The sequence below is a fragment of the Falco naumanni genome, chromosome 1 (assembly GCF_017639655.2).
Source record: "Falco naumanni isolate bFalNau1 chromosome 1, bFalNau1.pat, whole genome shotgun sequence".
Taxonomy (NCBI): Eukaryota; Metazoa; Chordata; class Aves; order Falconiformes; family Falconidae; genus Falco; species Falco naumanni.
The window spans coordinates 125,977,194-125,995,309 of NC_054054.1; the positions used below are offsets into that span (position 1 = coordinate 125,977,194).

An 18,116-nucleotide genomic window follows, 5' to 3' on the forward strand; every position below is an offset into this window, starting at 1 on the left:
GTCCCCACCGCGCCTTGACACCGTGGGGCTGGTTTGGCAGCTGCTGTTGGGGGACACTGGGGAGTTCATGTGCACAGGGACATAGCAACAGCCCCCCGCTCCCACTGTGCCACCGTGGGCTCACCCATCCCCGAGCCACGCCAGCAAGGGGCCGGGTGCCAGCAGGAGGGCACGCTGCCCAGCTGCCCCTTTAAGGCTTGTCCCAGCGGTGTTTGCTTTCCTTCCAGGAAAATGAACATCTAATTGCAGCTCCTGGTATAGGGGGGTCCCGGGGGCTGCGTCAACACTGCGCCACTGAAGCCTCAGCTGCCGGACCCTGCCGTGATGGTTCGCATACAGGTCCGTGTCCCCATCCCCCTGTCCCTGTCCCCACCACCCCATGTTCATCCCAAATTCTCACAGGTGGCTCTTCGCATCCGTCCGATGAACACTGCCGAGCTGGCGGAGGGGGCCAGGCCCATCGCCCACCGCGTGGATGAGCAGGTACGGCCGCGGGAGGGGCACCTCTGGGTTCATCGGGCACTGCCTTCCCCCCCATGCCTATCCCACGCAGTCAGCAGGGATGGGTACCCCAGTGCAGGATGTGACCCTTGGTGCACTGCATGCCCTGGGACATGCTTGGTGGCACCCAGTGCTGTGTGTGGTGCCCGCATGTGCCAGGCACAGGCCGGGGGAGCACCCTGCAGCCTCGCAGCCACAGCAGGAGACCCTACAATAACAAAGCAATGGGGTGGGAAACTCTGGGGGGTCTGGGTCAGGAGCCCCCCTTCCTGCTGTACTGTGGGACCTCAGTGCTGCCTGTCCCCAATCCTGAGTGGAGGGGGGCGCATGCCAGGGCAGGGGGCGTTGGAAGTCGGGCAGCAGGGAGGGAGCAGCTTGCCTTACAGGAAAGGTCAAAATCTGCATTGCAATGGGAGACAGCAGGGATGCTGGAAGCAGGGGACCTTGCAAGGGGCCGTTCCACGCAGGGACAGGGACACACAGGGTCTCCATGGGGTGTCAGCATCCCCAGCCACCTCACAGTGCTGGGGCAGCGGGCACCTTGGTGTGCCACTCTGACAGAGGCGCCTTTGTGCCGCCGTGCCCAGGTGGGTGCAGTGGGGCAGCCGGCCTGGCAGGTCCCCTGGCATCGCACACAGAGCTGGCTTTGAGCCCCAGCCTGGAGACAATGGGACGATTCAGGAGCACAAAGGGCTCCGCACCACCACCAGCAGCACCGGCACCTCCCACAGATGTCAACCCCAGCACCTGGGGGTGTGTGTGTGTGCACACGGGGTCCCACGAGGGCTCAGACCCACTGAGGGGAGAACACATCCCAGTATCCCCCCCATGCCAGGATGCCCCCCTTGGCTCTGACCCCACTGTGGGTGATGTGGGGTACCCAGAGAGGAGCATGGGGGAAAGATGCAGCTCCTGGCAAATCATTCCCCCATGGGACACCTGGGCAATGCCCAGGCAGGGTGCTCGGTCCCCACCAGCTCCTGGGGCTGGCAGCAGTGAGTGATTCCATTACCCAGCACCAGGGTGTTGACCCCTGGGCTCTGAAACCCCAGCCCCATTCGGGTCCCTCCAGGGCTCTGGGAACCCAGTCACCGGTGGGGTGATGTGCTCTCCCGTGGGACCCCTCGCCCACCGACTGGGATGGAGCTGCTCGGGATGGAGCTGCTCAGCAGACATGGGCGGTCCCCTTTGCTGGGACACGCTGGTGTCAGGGCTGGGGAGAGCATCCTGGTGTGTGCAGGTCCTGGGGGATCTGTGCTCACAGTGCCACCAGCCCGTGGGGCTCCCAGCACCCTCATTACATCTCAGGGCCCAACCAGGTGCTAATTAACACTGTTAATAGCAGTGTAATGCCCAGTGTGTGCTGTGCCTCCACAGAAGGCAGGAGGTGACCCCAGAGTAGAGGGGTGGTGGGTGCCCCAGGCTGGTGCGTGCCCCCCAGCCAGCCCCGCTCAAGTCCTCCAACAGGTTGTGGTGCTGCGAGACCCTATGGAAGACCCCGACGACATCCTGCGAGCCAGCCGCTCCCGGGAGAAATCCTACATCTTCGATGTGGCCTTTGACTCCACGGCCACCCAGGTGGGTCCCTTGGGGCATGGGAGGATGTGGGGCTGGGGGAGGCAGGCTGGGCACCCAGGGAAGCAGTTGGAGATGGGGGGCAGCAGGATGCACCCTCGTCCCTCTCACCCTCCCACAGGAGACCGTGTACCATGCCACCACCCGGAGCCTCATCACGGTTGTCGTCTCTGGCTATAATGCCACTGTGTTCACCTACGGCCCCACTGGTGAGGGGTGCAGGGTTGGGGAGCAGGCCAGCCCCTTGGCCATGGGGGTCCTGGCCCCAGCTGAGCCCCCCTCCTCTCCTCCAGGCTGCGGGAAAACCTACACCATGCTGGGCACTGATGGCGAGCCTGGCATCTGCGCCCGCACCCTGGGTGACCTCTTCCAGGCCATCCAGGACGCCAGCAGTGATGTGGAGTGCGAGGTCTCCATGTCCTACCTCGAGGTGTGGCAGGGGCACGCAGGGACATCTCCTTCCCTGGGGAGGGCAGGGGACAAGTGGCACAAGGTCCCAGCCTTTGTGCCCAATGTGGGATGCTGTGTCCCCACGGGTCCCCACGCTGTCAGGGATGTGCCGAGCTCCTTCCCCCTGCCCAGATCTACAATGAGATGATCCGGGACCTGCTGAACCCATCGCTGGGCTGCCTGCAGCTGCGGGAGGATGCTGGCGGTGCCGTCCGGGTGGCTGGCATCACCGAGGTCTCTGCCACCAATGCTGACGAGGTGAGCAAGCAGGCACTTAGGGGGCACGGTGGGGTCCAGTGAGCCCCCCCTGCCCAGTGCTGCCTGTCTGCCCCAGGTCATGCAGCTGCTGGCACGGGGGAACAGGCAGCGGACGCAGGAGCCCACGGCCGCCAACCGCACCTCATCACGCTCCCATGCGGTGCTGCAGGTCACTGTGCGCCGGCGGCGTCGGGGCAGGGGGCTGCGCCACGGCCGCCTCTTCCTGATCGACCTGGCAGGCTCCGAGCGGGCGGCACAGGTACGGCACCCACCTGGGGGGCTGCAGGGCTGGGGAGACCTCCAGCCCTTCTTTTGCCAGGCTTTCCCCCTCTGCCTTCCCCTCCTGCCCAGACACAGAACCACGGGCAGAGGATGAAGGAAGGAGCCCACATCAACCGCTCACTGCTGGCCCTGGGCAACTGCATCAAGGCCCTGAGCCACCGGACGAGCACCAGATACATCAACTACCGTGACAGCAAGCTGACCCGCCTGCTCAAGGTGCGGCCGGGGGTCCCAGCTCCCCACAGCAGGGTTCGAGCTGGGAGGGAGCCCAGGCTGCCCCTGTCCCGGACCCTCTCAGCCATGCTCTCTGTGGCCAGGACTCTCTGGGGGGCAACAGCCACACAGTAATGATCGCCCACATCAGCCCAGCCAGCACCGCCTTTGAGGAGTCCCGCAGCACCCTCGCCTACGCCCAACGTGCCAAGAGCATCCGCAGCACGGTAGGGCAGGCACAGGCACCCTCCTCCCCCGGGGCCAGCCCTCCGCTGGCCCCCTCTCCAAGCAGCCTTGGCCTTGCTGCCCCATGACGGGGAGGGTTGAGGAGTTCATCCCTGTGCTGCTCCACGGGTGCCCAGAGTGGGGGAACTGCTCAGGGCACGGCTCTGCTGACTGTGGGATGCTCAGGACTTGCCCCATAGCCATGCGCTGCTTGGGGACCCTATGGGGACATAGCCACGCTCTGCCTGGGGACCTCGCTTGGGGATCCTGGTCTGGGATGTACTTGGGGACCTGCTCCACCAGCTCTGTCCTGCTTGGGGACCCTCTTTGAGGATCTTTGGGGAGCTGCTCCATCACCCACGCCCTGCTTAGGGGATCCTGTTTGGGGCTGGGCTGTGCCAGGGCCATGGGACATCCGCATTCGCCCCTTCCCAGGTGAGGCACAACCTACCTGGCGTCTCGTACAGCGTCATGGCTGACCTGCACAGGGGGATCCAGTGCCGCAAGGGCCAGGGAGGTGCCAAGCCGGGGCAGCCAGGGCAGGGCAAGCACCAGGATATCCCCTACATCCAGGGTATGGCACAGCCCCCCACCCTCCCCCAGCCACCCAGGGCTCGGTGGTGATGCCCTCTGCCTCCAGCCCAGGTTCGGCTGTGTGGTGACCGCCCCGAGCTGGGCTGTGTGCGAGAAGATCTGCTTGGGACCTGCCGGGATCAGGCAGCCCTGCGTGACCTCCTCCTCCGGCTGGAGGGCACCGCGCTGCGTGCCCAGCACCTCCTCACCCTCGCCGGGTACGTAAGTGCGAAGCCCCCCTGGGGTTGGGGTCCCCCAGTGAGCCAGGCTAGGGGTGAGACCACCTTCTCCTCTCCACACCAGGACACGGCAGGACCAGCAGTGGAGCAAGGAGGAGCAGGGGGAGCCGAACGGCCCCGGCGACAGCGAGGGGGACTCAGACGCAGGGGATGAGCAATTGGATGTGCCAGAGCCACCCAGCGTGGCTGCTGCCCACAAAAGCACAGCGACTCTGCTGGAGGAACAGGGCGGGCTCCAGCGGCCGGAGGTTTGGGAGCCCTGTCCCCACCGCCAGCAGCTGAAACCCCAGCCCCAGAAAGCTGAGTTTTACAAGTCTCAGCCCAGCAGCATGGGGCCCCCAGCAGCGCTGCGGGTTCATGGATGCTCGTGGGCTGAGGTGTGGGTCAGGGGTAAGGGGCTCTGGCAGGGATGCTGATGCCACGGCAGGGATGCTGGCTGTGGCTAGGGGCGGTGACCCCACTTTACGCCCGCAGGCAGAGCTGGTGCAGCACTTCTGGCAGAGGCAGCAGGGCGCACAGAGGCTGGAGGAGGCCCGGCGGCACCGGCGCAGCTGGGAGGAGCAGCGGGAGGTGCTGGCCCTGCTGTGCCGCCTGCACCAGCTGGAGCTGGAGCGGACAGAGTCACGTTCCCACACCCTGCTCAAGGGTGGCCCCCGGCACCTGCCAGCCACCACCATGCGACACTTCGACTGGCACCAGGCCCTCTGCGCCTGCATCATCCAGCAGCAGCAGCAGCTCATCACCGGTGTGTCCCGTGACTTCTGCCATGACAAAGGGGACTCTTGCATGTGGTCACACGAGGAGTCCTGCAGTGTCAGAGGTTATTGCAATGGGACGCGTCACAATGCAAAGTCCTCCCAGTGTCATGACACAGCCACGACACTGCCACCTGAGCCCGGCATGGTGTTGATGCCCACCACCCTGCCCTCTCGCTAGCAGACCACCGGCTGCCGGTGCCGCAGCCACTGGAGGAGCTGTATGAGACCTACCTGCGGGAGCTGGCAGAGGGCCCTGGGGAGACTGGCACCCTCAAGGTAGGGCAGGGCACCCCCACCCTTCCAGCCCATGCAGGGCCCTCACCCCCTGCCCCTGCCCAGGCCACGTCCCTGCCCAAGATCCCACAGGTGGCCGGCACGGAGAGCCTGCCAGCCTCGGACTGGGACAGCGTGTGGGCACAGAGCTGTGAGCACCCCGCACCACCACAGCAGGGGCCCCGCTGTGACACCCTCCCACCCCTGCGCCCCACAGGGGACAGGTACAGGTGGGCATCCCCCGCTCCCCATGTGCATGGGGCTGCATGTGCCCCACAGCCTGGTGGCAGAGGGTCAGGGGTGTCTCCTCTCCAGCAGCACTCCAGCCCCCATGGTCAAGACCCCGCAGGCACAGCACCTGGGGAGCACAGCAGTGCCCACCCCAACTTCCAGACAGGGAACGGTGCTCCAGGAGGTGAGCGCAGCCACGCCTATGGCATCACAGCTCTAAGGTGGGGACACTTATGGGTGCTGTGTGTCCCGGCAGCACACGCCACGGGCCAGCCTGGCCAGCCTGAGGACCCGGCACGACTCCTTCCCGGGTAGCAGGACCGGTGTGGCGATGCGCAGGGGTGAGCCAAGCGGCCAGCGGGGCTGCGTGGGTGGCCATGCCCCACTGACAGTGCCACCATGCCACAGAGTGCCCGGAGATGTCAAGCAGCATCAGGAGCATCGCGGCCAAGGCTACCCAGCACTGGGCCCACATCCTGGAGAGCGCCCATTCAGGATGGCCACCCGAGCAGGGTGGCCGCGGGCTGTGGCACACCAGCAGCGAGGACAGCCTGGTGGGGACAGCCACCCGCTCCCTGGGAGCCTGGTTGTGGGTGTGCAAGAAGGGTGGCAGGGAGCCAGGGAAGAGGGAGGAATTGATGGATGCCAAAAGGACATCAAAGCGGTCACTGTCCTTCGAGGTCACCAGCCACGATGTAGGTGCAGGTATGGAGGGGCCGTGCCCCCGGCAAGGCGGCGCTGACTCGAGCCAGGAGGCAGTGGGGCTCCACGAGAGCGAAGCCAGCAGCAATGCCATGCCCTGAGGGCAGGGTGGGAAGGCCACCCCCAGCTCCCCTTGGCACCCCTTTGCCTGCCATCGGGGTGTCAGCACCCTATGGCATGCGCCCCCCCTGCACAGTGCGGGCCCTCCCCAAAGCAACGTGCCCGTGGACCCTCTCTCCGGCAGCCAGCAGCCCCCAGGGGCTCCCTGCCACCATCCCCCATGCTGCAGGCAGGGGCACAGGCACCCAGCACCCAGGGAGCCCCCAAAGCACTGCCCAGAGCAAAGCCCCCCACAGGCAGCTGCCAGGTGAGCCCCTGGCTGGGAACGGGGTGTGGGGGGCCATCACCCCACTCTGGCCTCAGCCCAGCACCTGGGGCTGCTGCTGAAGTGCCCCTTCTACAAGCGCTGGGGTCCCACCGCTGCCGCTCCAGCTCCCCACCACCCCCAGGAAGGGCCAGCGCCCGCAGCTCGGCTGCGTCACCAGGAACAGTGCCAGGGCCTCCAGCAAGGGCAGATGGAGTCACCGGCACTGAGCGCCCTGCCAGAGAGGGGCTGGACCCTGTGCCAAGCCAGCGGGCTGAGCACCAATCCTGCCAGCCCAAGCACGGTGCCGCACACCCCGTGCCAAGGGCTGCCCACAGCACCCTGTGCCCATGCAGCCCCCCAGTGCCAACCCTGCTGGGGGCGAGAGGCAGGGAGCCAGCTCCCCCCATGCCAAACCCACCTGAAGGCAGGGACCCACGATGCAGAGAGGGACACAGCCACGCTGGGCGGTGACCCCAGCCGGAGCCACGCAGCTGCTCTGGGAAGGGCCCCTGTGGGTGCTGGGCACCCAGGGGATGCAGCCATCCACCCAGCATCGCCAGGTACCGATGGGGCTAACCTGAGTGCAGGGTGTCTGGACACACATTTGTCCTTCCAAGGGTTTACATTAAAAGGACAGAAACACGCTGAGCCGGGGAGTGGTGTGACTGCTGTGCACAGCCCAGCGCGCCCCTGCCCGTCCCCGGGGCAGTGAACCCCCCAAAACCACCCCTGCATGCCCCATGCTCATTTTCTGCTTTTATTAGGAAGGGGGTGAGGGTGCTCGGGCAGGGATGGGCCAGCTGTCAGTCGTGAGTGGGGACAGTGCCCCAAGCATCCTCTGTTGGGGACGCAGCCAGATCCCGCCCCTGCCGAGCCCCAGGGTGCTGCTGCTGGGGTAACCAGCACCACGACCTCGCTGCCTGGCACACAGGGGGACCCCCGTGCTGCAGGGGTGGCATCACAGGATGGATGGGCTTGTCCCTTTCCCCATCCTCTTGCCCACTGGGGTATGTGAGCCCAGGGTGTGCTTGCAGCCACGGGCTGCACGTTTCGCCTCTTGCACCACCCACACAGGGCTGGGGGATTCCCAGCGTCCCCCACCCCCAGCTCGCCGCAGGCACCCAGGGACGGCGATGGGGACGGCACGTGGCAGGGGGACAGTTGGGAAGGGGTGGGCAGTGGGCAGCTCAGCCCTGGGGCCCCCCGGCATGGGGACCTCCATCTACCTACGAGCAGGAGGACCAAGCGTGAGCCCCCCTGCGGGGCTGGGGCCAGTCCAGTGACGGGGCCCAGCTCTGCCTCTTTACTTCTTCACCTTGATGAGGGAGTGGTAGACGGGTTTGATGATGATGTGGAGGTGCAGGGAGTTGTCGATGAGGTACTCAGAGGTGCGCTTCTGCAGGTCGGCGTGGGCGAGGAAGTCAGCCACCTCGTCCGAGCTCTGGTGGAAGCTGTAGGCGTGCTTCACCAGCACACGGCCCTGCTGCCGCACACCCACCAGCACCGTCTTCTGGAAGCTGACGCCGGCAAAGTCGGGGCTGCTCATGGCTGGGGTGATGACAAGCCGGGGGCGACCATCCTCGATGCGCACTGGCTGGACGGCACCCGAGACTGAGTCCGAGTAGACGGGGCGCAGGCTGACGGGCAGCCAGCGTGGTGAGAAGAGGACATTCCAGGTCACCCGTTTGCCGGCGTCGTGGCTGCTGGGACCCAGCTGGGTCTGGAAGCTGGTGCTGCGGTCATCCCGCGCCGGGTTGTTGATGACCCACTGGGAGCCCCAGCTGGGCGCGAGGTAGTTGCGGGGTAGGAACATGCTGCAGTTGACATCAAAATACTTGGCGAAATGGAGTGGGGAGGCAGCGTGGAACTGGAAAGCCTGGAAAAGCAGGTCCTGCACCGCACTGTAGTGCCGTGCCAGCACCGTCGACTGCGCCTGCAGCCGGAAGAGCTGGCTGGGGGCTATCATGGGGTAGCGGATGGCACGCAGCACCCGTTCGGCCACAAGACCCTCAGGCTGCCGACGGCTCAGCCAGCTCTCCACGGCAGTGTAGAGCTCCAGCTCGCTGTGCAGCACCAAGTCGGAGCGCTCCAGCAGCAGCAGCAGCAGCTCCACGCTCACCGAGCCCCACTCGGCACTGCCCAGCACGGCCGAGAGGTTCCAGGCCAGGAACTGGAGGCAGCTCTCCTGCAGCGCCGCATCCCCGATGTGCACGGCGTAGTGGTACCAGCCCACCACATGGCCCTGGCTTGACTCGCTGGCCAGGTGGGTCTTCATGTAGTCAGCCACGCCGCGCTGCAGCCCCCACACCCGGTACTTGCTGGCCAGCTGGTGCATGGGGATGGCTTGGTGCAGCAGGATGGAGACTCCCCCGCAGTACAGGTACCTGGGGCGGAGTGCAGGGTTGTGATGTTGGTTGTCCCCCAATCCCCTTCTCAGCTGTGCCGCAGGCTCTGGCAGCGCAGTCCCCAAGGGACCATCCACCCTCTGGGGCTGCATCACTCCATGTGCCCCCATCCTCTGGGGTCCCCAGGGGAGCATCCTCCCTCCTTGGCCACATCCCTCCAGGCATCCCATCCTGTGGAGTCCCCAGGGAAGGATCATCCTCCTTCTTCAGTCACATCCCTCCAGGTATCCCCATCCTGTGGAGTCCCCAGGAGAGCATCCTCCCTCCTTGGCTGCATCCCTCCCGTGTCCATCCCATGGGGTCCCTGTGGTCCCTAAGGGAACAGCTCCTCTCCTTGGCTGCATCCCTTTGGGCATCCCCATCCCGTGGGGTTCCCATGGTCCCCAGGGGACCTGCATCCCTCCTGATGTCCCCCACCATGGGGTTCCCATGTACCTGATAAACTTCTCAAAGAGCACAGCAGTCTCAGGCGGCTCATGCAGGGTGACAACGCTCTGGTTGTGCAGGAGGCTCTCAAAGACCTCGCTCTGGAGGCTGAGCAGCAGCTGGTGGGTGTGGAACACCTTGGCCTCATCGGAGGCAGCCGTGCGCACCCGCAACACTGAGTCGCTGCCATTGCCATTCTGCAGCAGCTCCTGCAGCCGCTGCAGCAGCATCAGTGAGTGGTTGATGGTGGCTGCTGTGGCGTCGCCGCTAAGGTCAGCTTTCTGGGCTGTGGGGAGATGGGACCATCCCAGTGCGGCACCCCAGGAACCAGGCACGGCAGAGTGGGGACCGGGTGTGGGGCGATGTGTGGTTAACGGGAGGCTGGGGAAGCCTGGCTCTGTGCATCCCCCCTCTGCTCCCCCCAGTGCCAAAGGGCTGGCTGGTGCCAAGGGGGTGTGGGGAGGGCGAGGGGACATGGGGACGTTTGTGTCCTTGGGAGCCAAAAACCTGCTGTTCTGCAGCAGAAGGGGTGAGACCACCATGTCCTAGGCTGGGACGTGCTGGGAAATGGCCCTGTACCGGGCAGCACTGGCTCACAGCCCAGTCTGCCAGTCCCAGTCCTGTCCCCACTGCAGGCAGAGTGAGCCCTGGACATTGCCCCCAAGCCCCTGTATCCCCGAACGACACTCAGAGCACGTGAGAGCCCAGGGGTGTGGGGAGCCAGGCGCGCTCTGCCCCCTCATCCAGGGATGTGATCCCTGTGGTCGGAGCAGCCCGGGGACACTGGCTGCCCCAGCACTGCTGCAGGTCCGCTGCCCAGCAGGCAGCTGCCATGCCGTGCCCGCGCCCGGTGCGATCCCTACTGCCTCACCGACACCGCGAACGGCTCCTCCTGCCCAGCCAAGTTTTGCTCCCCTCCATCAGCTGCATGTGCCAGAAGCCCAGCCTGCCCCCGGCATGGGCACACACCGGGGGTGACCGTCCCCCTTGCCTGTGTCCCTGCAGTGCTGGGCTCCCAGCAGGGGCTGGAGAGGGACCTGGGAATATGAGGGGGCTCTCCGTGCTCCTGCAGGCATGGGGAGCCTTCCTCCCTCTCCTCCACTCCCACCCCATCCCCGGAGCATCCTTCCTCCAGGGTGAATGTGGCCTCATCCCTCTCAAATCCCATCTTGCCAGCCGGCGAGCCGACGGATTTCCCTTCCCCACACCAGCGTAAGCCCGGCTGAGCAGGGAAGGGGAAGGGGGTCAGGAGCCCTTTGCCCCACGGTGCTGGACATCAGTGCCGACGGCAGCAAGGCTTCCCCAGCAGCAGCAAGCGCAGCCTGGCTCTCACCACCGGCACCTCCCGGGCACCGTGGGGCACAGCCGTGCGGCAGGGCACAGCCAGCAGCCACATCCATCCCTCCCCAGGCACCGCGACGGCTGCTGGAAAGCCGTGCTCAGCCTGCCACGGGCATCACCGGACACCCACACCGCAGCCCAGCACCGCCCCGGCACCCAGCCAGGGCAGCGGGACCCACGGCATGGGGGTCCCTCCGTGCCTCCCCCCACCACAGCCACCCTTACCGGCTTGCACGGTGAGGAGGAGGAGGAGGAGGAAGGCAGTGGCGCAGCCCCAGCGCTGGGCGGGCCAGGCCCCCGCCAGCCCGGCCATGGCCTCGCAAGCGCATCTGCCGGGTCTCAGCGCGGGCGCACAGTGCCCGCCTGGCGCTTATGTAGGCCAGAGCCCTCCCAGCCCACGCCGCCACATCGATTGGTGGAAACTGGGACCGGCTGTTACCAAGGGAACCGCTTCCAGCCCCCGTCCATCCCACCCTGACCCCGGACCCCAGCCCTGCACCCCAGGGTGGTGTGACAGGGTGCCCCGGTGAGCCCCGGCACGCCATGGGGGCATCTCCATCTGCCGCCTGGTCCCGCTGCCGCCGGGCACCGCTGTGCCGTGCCGCAGCCGTACGCCTGCTGGAGCCCCATGCATGGCCGCAGCCCTTTGTGTCACCAGGCTGCCAGGATGCAGCAGCGGGGTCTTTGCATTCAGGGCACAGCTCGATGTGGCCTCCCCACTCCCCCCAGCTCATGGGTATTCATGCCGGCAGCAGCCCATCACCATGGCATCCAGGCTGCCGGCAGGAACTGCCTGCCCTTTTCCCAGCCTTTGCAGCCAAGAGGCTGCCTGCCGGCCTCCGCTGGCAGCTCGCCTGCCCCAGCTCCTCTTAAGGGGCTTCACAATGGGGCCGAGGTGGCGTTTGCCCCCGCGGCAGCCCCGCTGCGATGCAGCTCAGGCATGGGGCTGGGAGTGGTGCTGGGTGCCCCCAGCCTGCCGCAGGAGGTGGGACCCCTCTGTGCGGGAGCACTGGCTGGCACAGCCCAAGCGAGGGGAGTGGGGAGTGTCTGCACCCCACTTTTGGCCGTGGCCCCAGCAGCATCAGGGGGTGGGGAGCCAGGACTGGAGACCCCCAGACAGGACACAACCAGGGGGACAGGCCCCACAGAGGCAACCCAGCTCACACAGCAGCCCCTTACCCACCCCCACCACCGGTGCTCCCCTTGAAGGCAGTGGGGGGCTGCTGTGCCGGGCAGGAGACCCCTGCCCTGTGGCTTGGTGCTCCTTGGGCAGGATCTGCCAGCACGGCGCTCAGCCCCAAGACAGCTGCACAAGGTCGCCTCAGGGCGCAGCAGGACCCCACGTGTCATGGGGGGCAGCACTTGGCCCCCCACTCCTGGGGACACCACCTGGGTGGTCCTGTGACCTTCAGTGTGTAGCAGTGCCAGAGCCGCACAGGGGGACATTATCGAGATTACCCAGTTATCGAGTATCTATCCAGGCGGATGAGATCAGCGCTGGTATTGCAGCTTTGTGGTCAGCTGCCGAGCGAGGTGACAGCACAATGTGGCTGATGCCCATTCGCACCCCACTCCTTCCCCGGGACCCACGGGGGAAGCTGTGCCACGGCCGGCGCTGCCAGCACCAGCACCCTGCAGCAGGAAGGATGCTGTGCCGTGCCAAGCAGGGCAAAGGCAGCCATTGGTGCGTGCGGTGGGGTAGGATGGTGGTGGCCAGGGCCCTGTGCCAGGCAGGGGGGCTCCAGCTGAGTGGGGGCTGCTCAGCCCATCTGCCCCTTTGCATCCGCTCACCTGGCCCTGGCACGGTGCTGCCACCGTGGCCAGGAGTGCTTTTGTGCCAGCAAGGGCTTCTGAGGACAGGTTTGCATTGGGCTCACGTGGGAGCAGAGACGGGGACACGGGGACAAGGAGCCCCATCCCCAAGCCCACACCCCCATGGCCCAGGAGGGCGAGCAAGGGGCCCAGGCTTAGACAGGGTCTCCAGATGTTGAGCGTGGGCAGATGTGGCCACAGCTCCCAGAGGGCTAAGGGTCACCCATCTGGCCCTGACCTGTGGGCGGAGGAGCTGGGGGACAAGCCACCCAGCCATCGCTGTGCCACGCTCCGGGGCTCCCCAGCCCCTCACAGGGACAGGCAGGCGGGCAGGCAGGCACTGCCATGCCCAGCGTGGGGCCGGGGCTCAAGCCCTGCGGCCCCTTGGGTCAGGGGAGCACCAGGAGCATGGCGCAAGCAGAGCACACAGCCCCGGCAGTGCGGAGAGGCACGGGCCAGCCGGGGGACGAGGGGCCCCGGCCCCGGCACAGCCATTTCATGGCTCAGCGAGTCCACCAGTGCCTCATTTAACCACCTGCCCGCAAAACAACCGCCTGCCGGGATCGTGCGCCCGGTGAGCTGCCGGCACAGTGCCAGCCCAGGCTGTGCCCTACAGCCCAGGGACCCTCGTGTCCCCCACAGGGACATCAGCTGGCCACAGGGCAGGGTGGCATGGGCTGTAGGATGTAGGGGGTCACAGGGGACCAGGGGGCCAGTGCTGGGGGTCACCAGGGGACAGGGCATCCATCCCCTAGCCCTTGGCGAGATGAGAGGGCAGCTGTGCTGGCCCCGGTAGCTGCAGCTGAGGTGGCGGAGGGCTGGCTCACCATAGTGACCTGTGCCAGGCCCCTGGCAGCCCCAGGGCTGGGCGAGAGCATCGCTCCGGCGGGCTGGGGGCACCAGGGGGGTGGGAGTCAGGGGGCTAGGTGACTGCAGGGACAGGCAGGGAACATCAGCCTTCCCACCCTTCCCTGTGCTCTTGGGGAAACTGAGGCACGGACAGGTTTTCCCTCCGGCCTGGGCCAGCAGCATGCCACCTGCACGCCAGGGCTGTGTCAGTGGTCACCCTGGCACACACAGAGCAGAGCCCTGCCTGGACAGGCACACAGATGCACACTCACATGCACACTCACTCGTGCACACACACAGACCCACTCCCCTGAGACCCCAGAGGTGGCCACAGACCCTGGCTGCCAGCTTGCAGAGCCTGTGCCAGCCCCTCACCAGGCTTGGGCAGCCCTGCCTGCCCGCCCCCACCTCTGCCTGCCCCCAGCCTACCTTAGGGTGTGTGGCGAACCCCGACACTGGGGCTCCAGCACCCAAAGGAGGGGAGCTGGGGATCCAGGCACAGGCACGATGCCCCCCAGCTTGATGACAAAAGCCTTTGGATATAATGGAGGGCCCAAGCTGTCCCCAAGTACCCAGACCACCATCCCTATTGCTCTGGGGTGGGGACAAGCTCTGTCACGGGTTGCTCAGGGCTGGCACAGCCTTGCCATCATCGCTGGTGATGGGTGACCCCATCCCAGCCCCCTGCGGGAGCACTGAGGCCCAGGGACGTCCTTCTGCCCTGCCAGCCCAGCCGCAGCTCTGCCCACTCCACTCTCCCTCCGCCCCACTTCCTTTGCGCCCGGGAGGCTGTGATGCTGCAGGTGCTGGAGAGGACACGGCCACCGACTGCAACACGGCCATCGGCCATCGGCGGGGTCACAGCCACCGGAGGGGACACGGGCACCTGTGGCTCTCTGGACCCGGGGGAGGTGGCACCGCACGCCAGGCAGGTGGCAGGGGGGCCACCGAGGTGAGAGCTCATCTCCCGCAGGGGGTGGGGAGTGGGACCTCGGGCAGGGCGGGCAACCGCACCCAGACGCCCCCAAACGGGATCAGGGCTGGGAAAGGGTTAACGCGCTCCCACCGCAGCTGCAGCCGGTCGATGCCCCAGTTCCCGGCGGGACATGAAGGGACAGGACTTGCTCCTGCTGATTAGCTAGATCTAATTTGCAGTTAATTGGCAACCTCCAGTGCATCTCCCTCCCCCCGCCCCCCTCCCCCCCGCTCCCACCCACTCGGGGCTCAGGATCCGTCCTTCCATCCCGGCCGGGCGCAGCGCCCAAAGCCCCCCGGGCTCCCAGGGTCAGGGCGGTGGGACCCCCCAGCGCGAGCGCTGCTGCGGGGGCAGATCCATCGCCGAGGCGCCCGGAACAGAAGCACCGGCTGCGGGAGATGAGCCCCCCCGGGTCGTGGAGTCGTCGAGGCTCTGCGATATCTGGGACGGGGGCAGTTTGGGGATCCCTGTGGGGACAGGGTTGGATCGGGGCCGGAGCGGTGCCCAGTAACAGGCTCAGGACGCCCCTGCACCAGGCACCCTGCCCCGGGCTCAGCACCCCCTCTACACCCCTCACCCTCCCCAGGCACTAGGACCCGGGGGTCGCGGTCCCCCTTGGGAGATGCTAATTTTTTTTGCGGGGAGGGGGCTTCTGACCAATCAGAACGCACCTCTCAGGCTTGGCCTTCCCATTCCTGGAGCGCGCCTCTCTTATTGGGTGATAGCTGATTCCTTCTAGCCAATAGAAACAGAGAGCTCCGGAGCGGAGTGGTGCCGCCCGCGTTTATGAATGGTCGGGCGCAGCGTGGGCCCGATCCGCGTACGGGCAGGGGTACGGGCAGGGGTACCGGCAGCGCCGCTGCCAGACTCCTCCAGCCTCGCTGCCTCGTGCCAGCCAGCCTGAGGAGGAGCTGGCAAAGGACCTGTCTGGCAGCCTGGAGATAGTCACCCCGCCTTGGCGCCGCAGGGACCCGCCTCCAGCACCTCTGGGTCCTCCCCGGCACCGCTGGGTCCCGGCGGGTGGCACCCAGGCCGGGCTGGGAGCCAGGGCCTCGCCCCCCGGGCAGCCACCCAAGAACAGGGTGTTTTAATCCAGTTTTCTTCAAGGTGATAAACGGAGCCGGGGGTAAACAGAGCCAGGGGATAAACGAGTATCTATGGCAGCAGGGCCACCCTCCGCTATGGGGACCATCACCCCGGTGTCCCCATGGGGGCTGGATCCTGTGTCCCTCGTCTCGCAGCACCCGTGGGCAGCTGACAACTCCAAAGCCTGCCATCACAGGCAGACATGGAGGCAGACCTGGGGCAACTGCGCCCATGGGAGCCAACACACCCCGAGCCCCCTGTGCCACATCCCGGCTGAGCCCTGGCCTGGGTGCCACCCTGACGCTCCCCATCTCCCCTGGCAGACGGTCCGTGGCGGAAGGCGATGGTCCCGGTGCCCAACAGCACGGCGGTGGTGTGAGCCAGCGAGGTGGCACAGCTGGAGGCAGAGCGGTCACCCTGCGTGGTCGGCATCTTCCCCATCGTGTATTACAGCATCTTGCTGGGGCTGGGGCTGCCAGGTGAGGGGGCTGGGGTGGGGGGGGGTTCCCGGGAACGCAGGGGGCAGCACCTGCCTGGGTGCTGAGCTCATACAACAGATGCTGAGCTGTGCATCCTCAGTCCAGCCCATGCCTGTGCCCTGAGCTCCTGTCTGAGCCCCAGGGCTTTTGGGGGTGGGCAGGAGAGTCTTCAGGGGTGGGGGGCACCAACCTGCTCCCCTCAGACCCCCTGGCCTCAGGCCTGCCCCAGCTGCAGCACCCGGCTGTAAAGCCCAGCCCCACGTGGCAGGTGCCGCAGCAGCAGGGACAGATGGTGTTTGTGTTGCTTGGGTTGACACATGGAAGAGATTAATCAGCCCAGCAAATCCCCACTGCACCATGATATTTATAGCTCCCCACCCCAGCTGGGGCCTATGCAGCTCACCCTGCAGCCTGGGAGAGCCTGAGCACCTCTGGGGTCCCGGGGGCTGCAGCGTGGGCTGTGAGCCCCGGGGTCCAACCACCACATGTTGCTCCTCTCCCTCCAGTGAACATCCTGACCGCCGTGGCCCTGTCCCGCCTGGCCACAAGGACCAAGAAGTCATCATACTGGTACCTCCTTGCCCTGACCACGTCCGACATCCTCACTCAGGTCTTCATCATCTTTGTGGGCTTCATCCTGCAGACAGCCATCCTGGCCCGGGCGGTGCCCAGCGCCTTCATCCACACCGTCAATGTGCTGGAGTTCACAGCTAACCACACTTCCATCTGGGTCACCGTCCTGCTGACCATGGACCGCTGCATGGCCCTCTGCCACCCACTGCGGTACCATACTGTCTCCTACCCGCAGCGTACCCGCAAGATCATTGCAGCCGTCTTTGCTGTCGCTCTGGCCACAGGCATCCCCTTCTACTGGTGGCTGGATGCCTGGCGTGATGCCGATCCCCCAGCCACCCTGGACATGGTGCTCAAGTGGGTGCATTGTGTCACCATCTACTTCTTGCCCTGCAGCATCTTCCTGGCCACGAACTCCATCATCATCTGCAAGCTGAAGCGGCAGAGGTGCTTTGGGGGTGGCCAGCCCCACCTGAGCAAGACCACAGCCCTCCTCCTGGCTGTCACCGCCATGTTCATTGTGCTCTGGACTCCCCGGACCATTGTCATGATCTGCCACCTCTACGTGGCCTCGGTCAAGAGGGACTGGCGCATGCACCTGGCCTTGGACATCGCCAACATGGTGGCCATGCTCAACACAACCGTCAACTTCTTCCTCTACTGCTTTGTCAGCCAGACCTTCCGCCGCATGGTGGGTGAGGTGCTCCGGACCCACCTCCAGCACAGCCCCCAGCACGGCAGCAGTCACTTCCCACCCCCAGCCCTGAAACCACTGGAGCTGCTGCCTGGCACTGCCCTCTGAGCCTGGGCTGCCATTAGCCGGGGCGGTGCTCAGCTGGGGGTGGCAGTGCTCAGCCGGGGTTCCCGGTGCTCACCCAGCCCCATGCATCGCACCAGAACCCAGCAAGACCCTGCCCCTGGGACACTGCCCCCATGATGCCCACTCTCCGCCGAACTGGGCATTAACACCGAGACTGGTGGTGGTGGCAAGAGGAGGCAGCTGTGCTCGCCTGTTTGGGGCCATCGTGCCTTGGTGGCAGCACCGCTGCACCCCAGGGACCCCTGCCAGCTCCCTGAGCCGCAGCGGGACAGGCAGTTCAGCCCTGCCCATGCTCAGCCCCTCGGGATGCGCAGCATTCAGCGCCCCCCCCCCCCCCCCCCCGGAAAACAGCCACGGGGCAGCAAGGACATGCCCAGCTCAGTGGCAGGAGCTGCTGCCTGCTCCACATGTGTCCCCCTGGGCTGGGGTCCTCCCCAGCCCCGTGGCCATGGGTTTTATGGGATTTCCGTGGCCAGCCACAGCCAGGGAGTGAGCGTGACCTGCTGTCTTGCATCAGCTCCAGCACATGATGAACCAATACACCGAAGGTCCCAGGGAGCCCGTTGGGCACGGCTGCCCCGTGGTGAGGGGTGATGGGCACAGGTGAGCTCCTGGCAAAGATGCGGTGCCTGCTGGGTGCTGGCAGGATGGTCTTTCTTCCACAGACTGCCATGCTGAGACCAAAGCTCTGCCTGGGTCCGA

General features: G+C 66.2%; 3 protein-coding genes across 10 annotated transcripts; 2 read left to right on the plus strand and 1 right to left on the minus strand.

Annotated features, from left to right (window-relative positions):
• Positions 1-225: 225 nt before the first annotated feature.
• KIF19 (kinesin family member 19) lies at positions 226-7,295 on the plus strand. Of its 8 annotated transcripts, none has more exons than XM_040582111.1 (14): positions 226-339; positions 403-483; positions 1,969-2,079; positions 2,198-2,285; positions 2,370-2,506; positions 2,659-2,784; positions 2,861-3,043; positions 3,136-3,282; positions 3,384-3,506; positions 3,940-4,078; positions 4,145-4,295; positions 4,381-4,564; positions 4,791-5,061; positions 5,253-7,295. In XM_040582111.1, the coding sequence occupies exons 1-14, from the start codon at positions 325-327 to the stop codon at positions 5,891-5,893; spliced, it is 2,397 nt and encodes a 798-aa protein (XP_040438045.1). In that variant the 5' UTR covers positions 226-324; the 3' UTR covers positions 5,894-7,295. The 8 variants fall into 8 exon arrangements, with proteins under 8 accessions (XP_040438045.1, XP_040438047.1, XP_040438048.1 ...); XM_040582113.1 differs by having other exon boundaries at positions 244-483; positions 5,253-5,350; positions 5,432-7,295; XM_040582114.1 differs by having other exon boundaries at positions 244-483; positions 5,256-5,350; positions 5,432-7,295.
• A 103-nt stretch (positions 7,296-7,398) lies between these two features.
• On the minus strand, positions 7,399-11,247 carry BTBD17 (BTB domain containing 17). The gene is made up of 3 exons (XM_040582118.1): positions 11,045-11,247; positions 9,488-9,764; positions 7,399-9,031 (listed from the first exon to the last, which is right to left on the minus strand). Exons 1-3 carry the CDS (start codon positions 11,130-11,132, stop codon positions 7,951-7,953), a joined length of 1,446 nt encoding a protein of 481 aa, XP_040438052.1. The 5' UTR covers positions 11,133-11,247; the 3' UTR covers positions 7,399-7,950.
• A 512-nt stretch (positions 11,248-11,759) lies between these two features.
• On the plus strand, positions 11,760-17,396 carry GPR142 (G protein-coupled receptor 142). Its single transcript, XM_040592173.1, has 4 exons — positions 11,760-11,804; positions 13,781-13,804; positions 15,952-16,021; positions 16,528-17,396. Exons 1-4 carry the CDS (start codon positions 11,760-11,762, stop codon positions 17,394-17,396), a joined length of 1,008 nt encoding a protein of 335 aa, XP_040448107.1.
• The last annotated feature ends 720 nt before the right edge of the window (positions 17,397-18,116 follow it).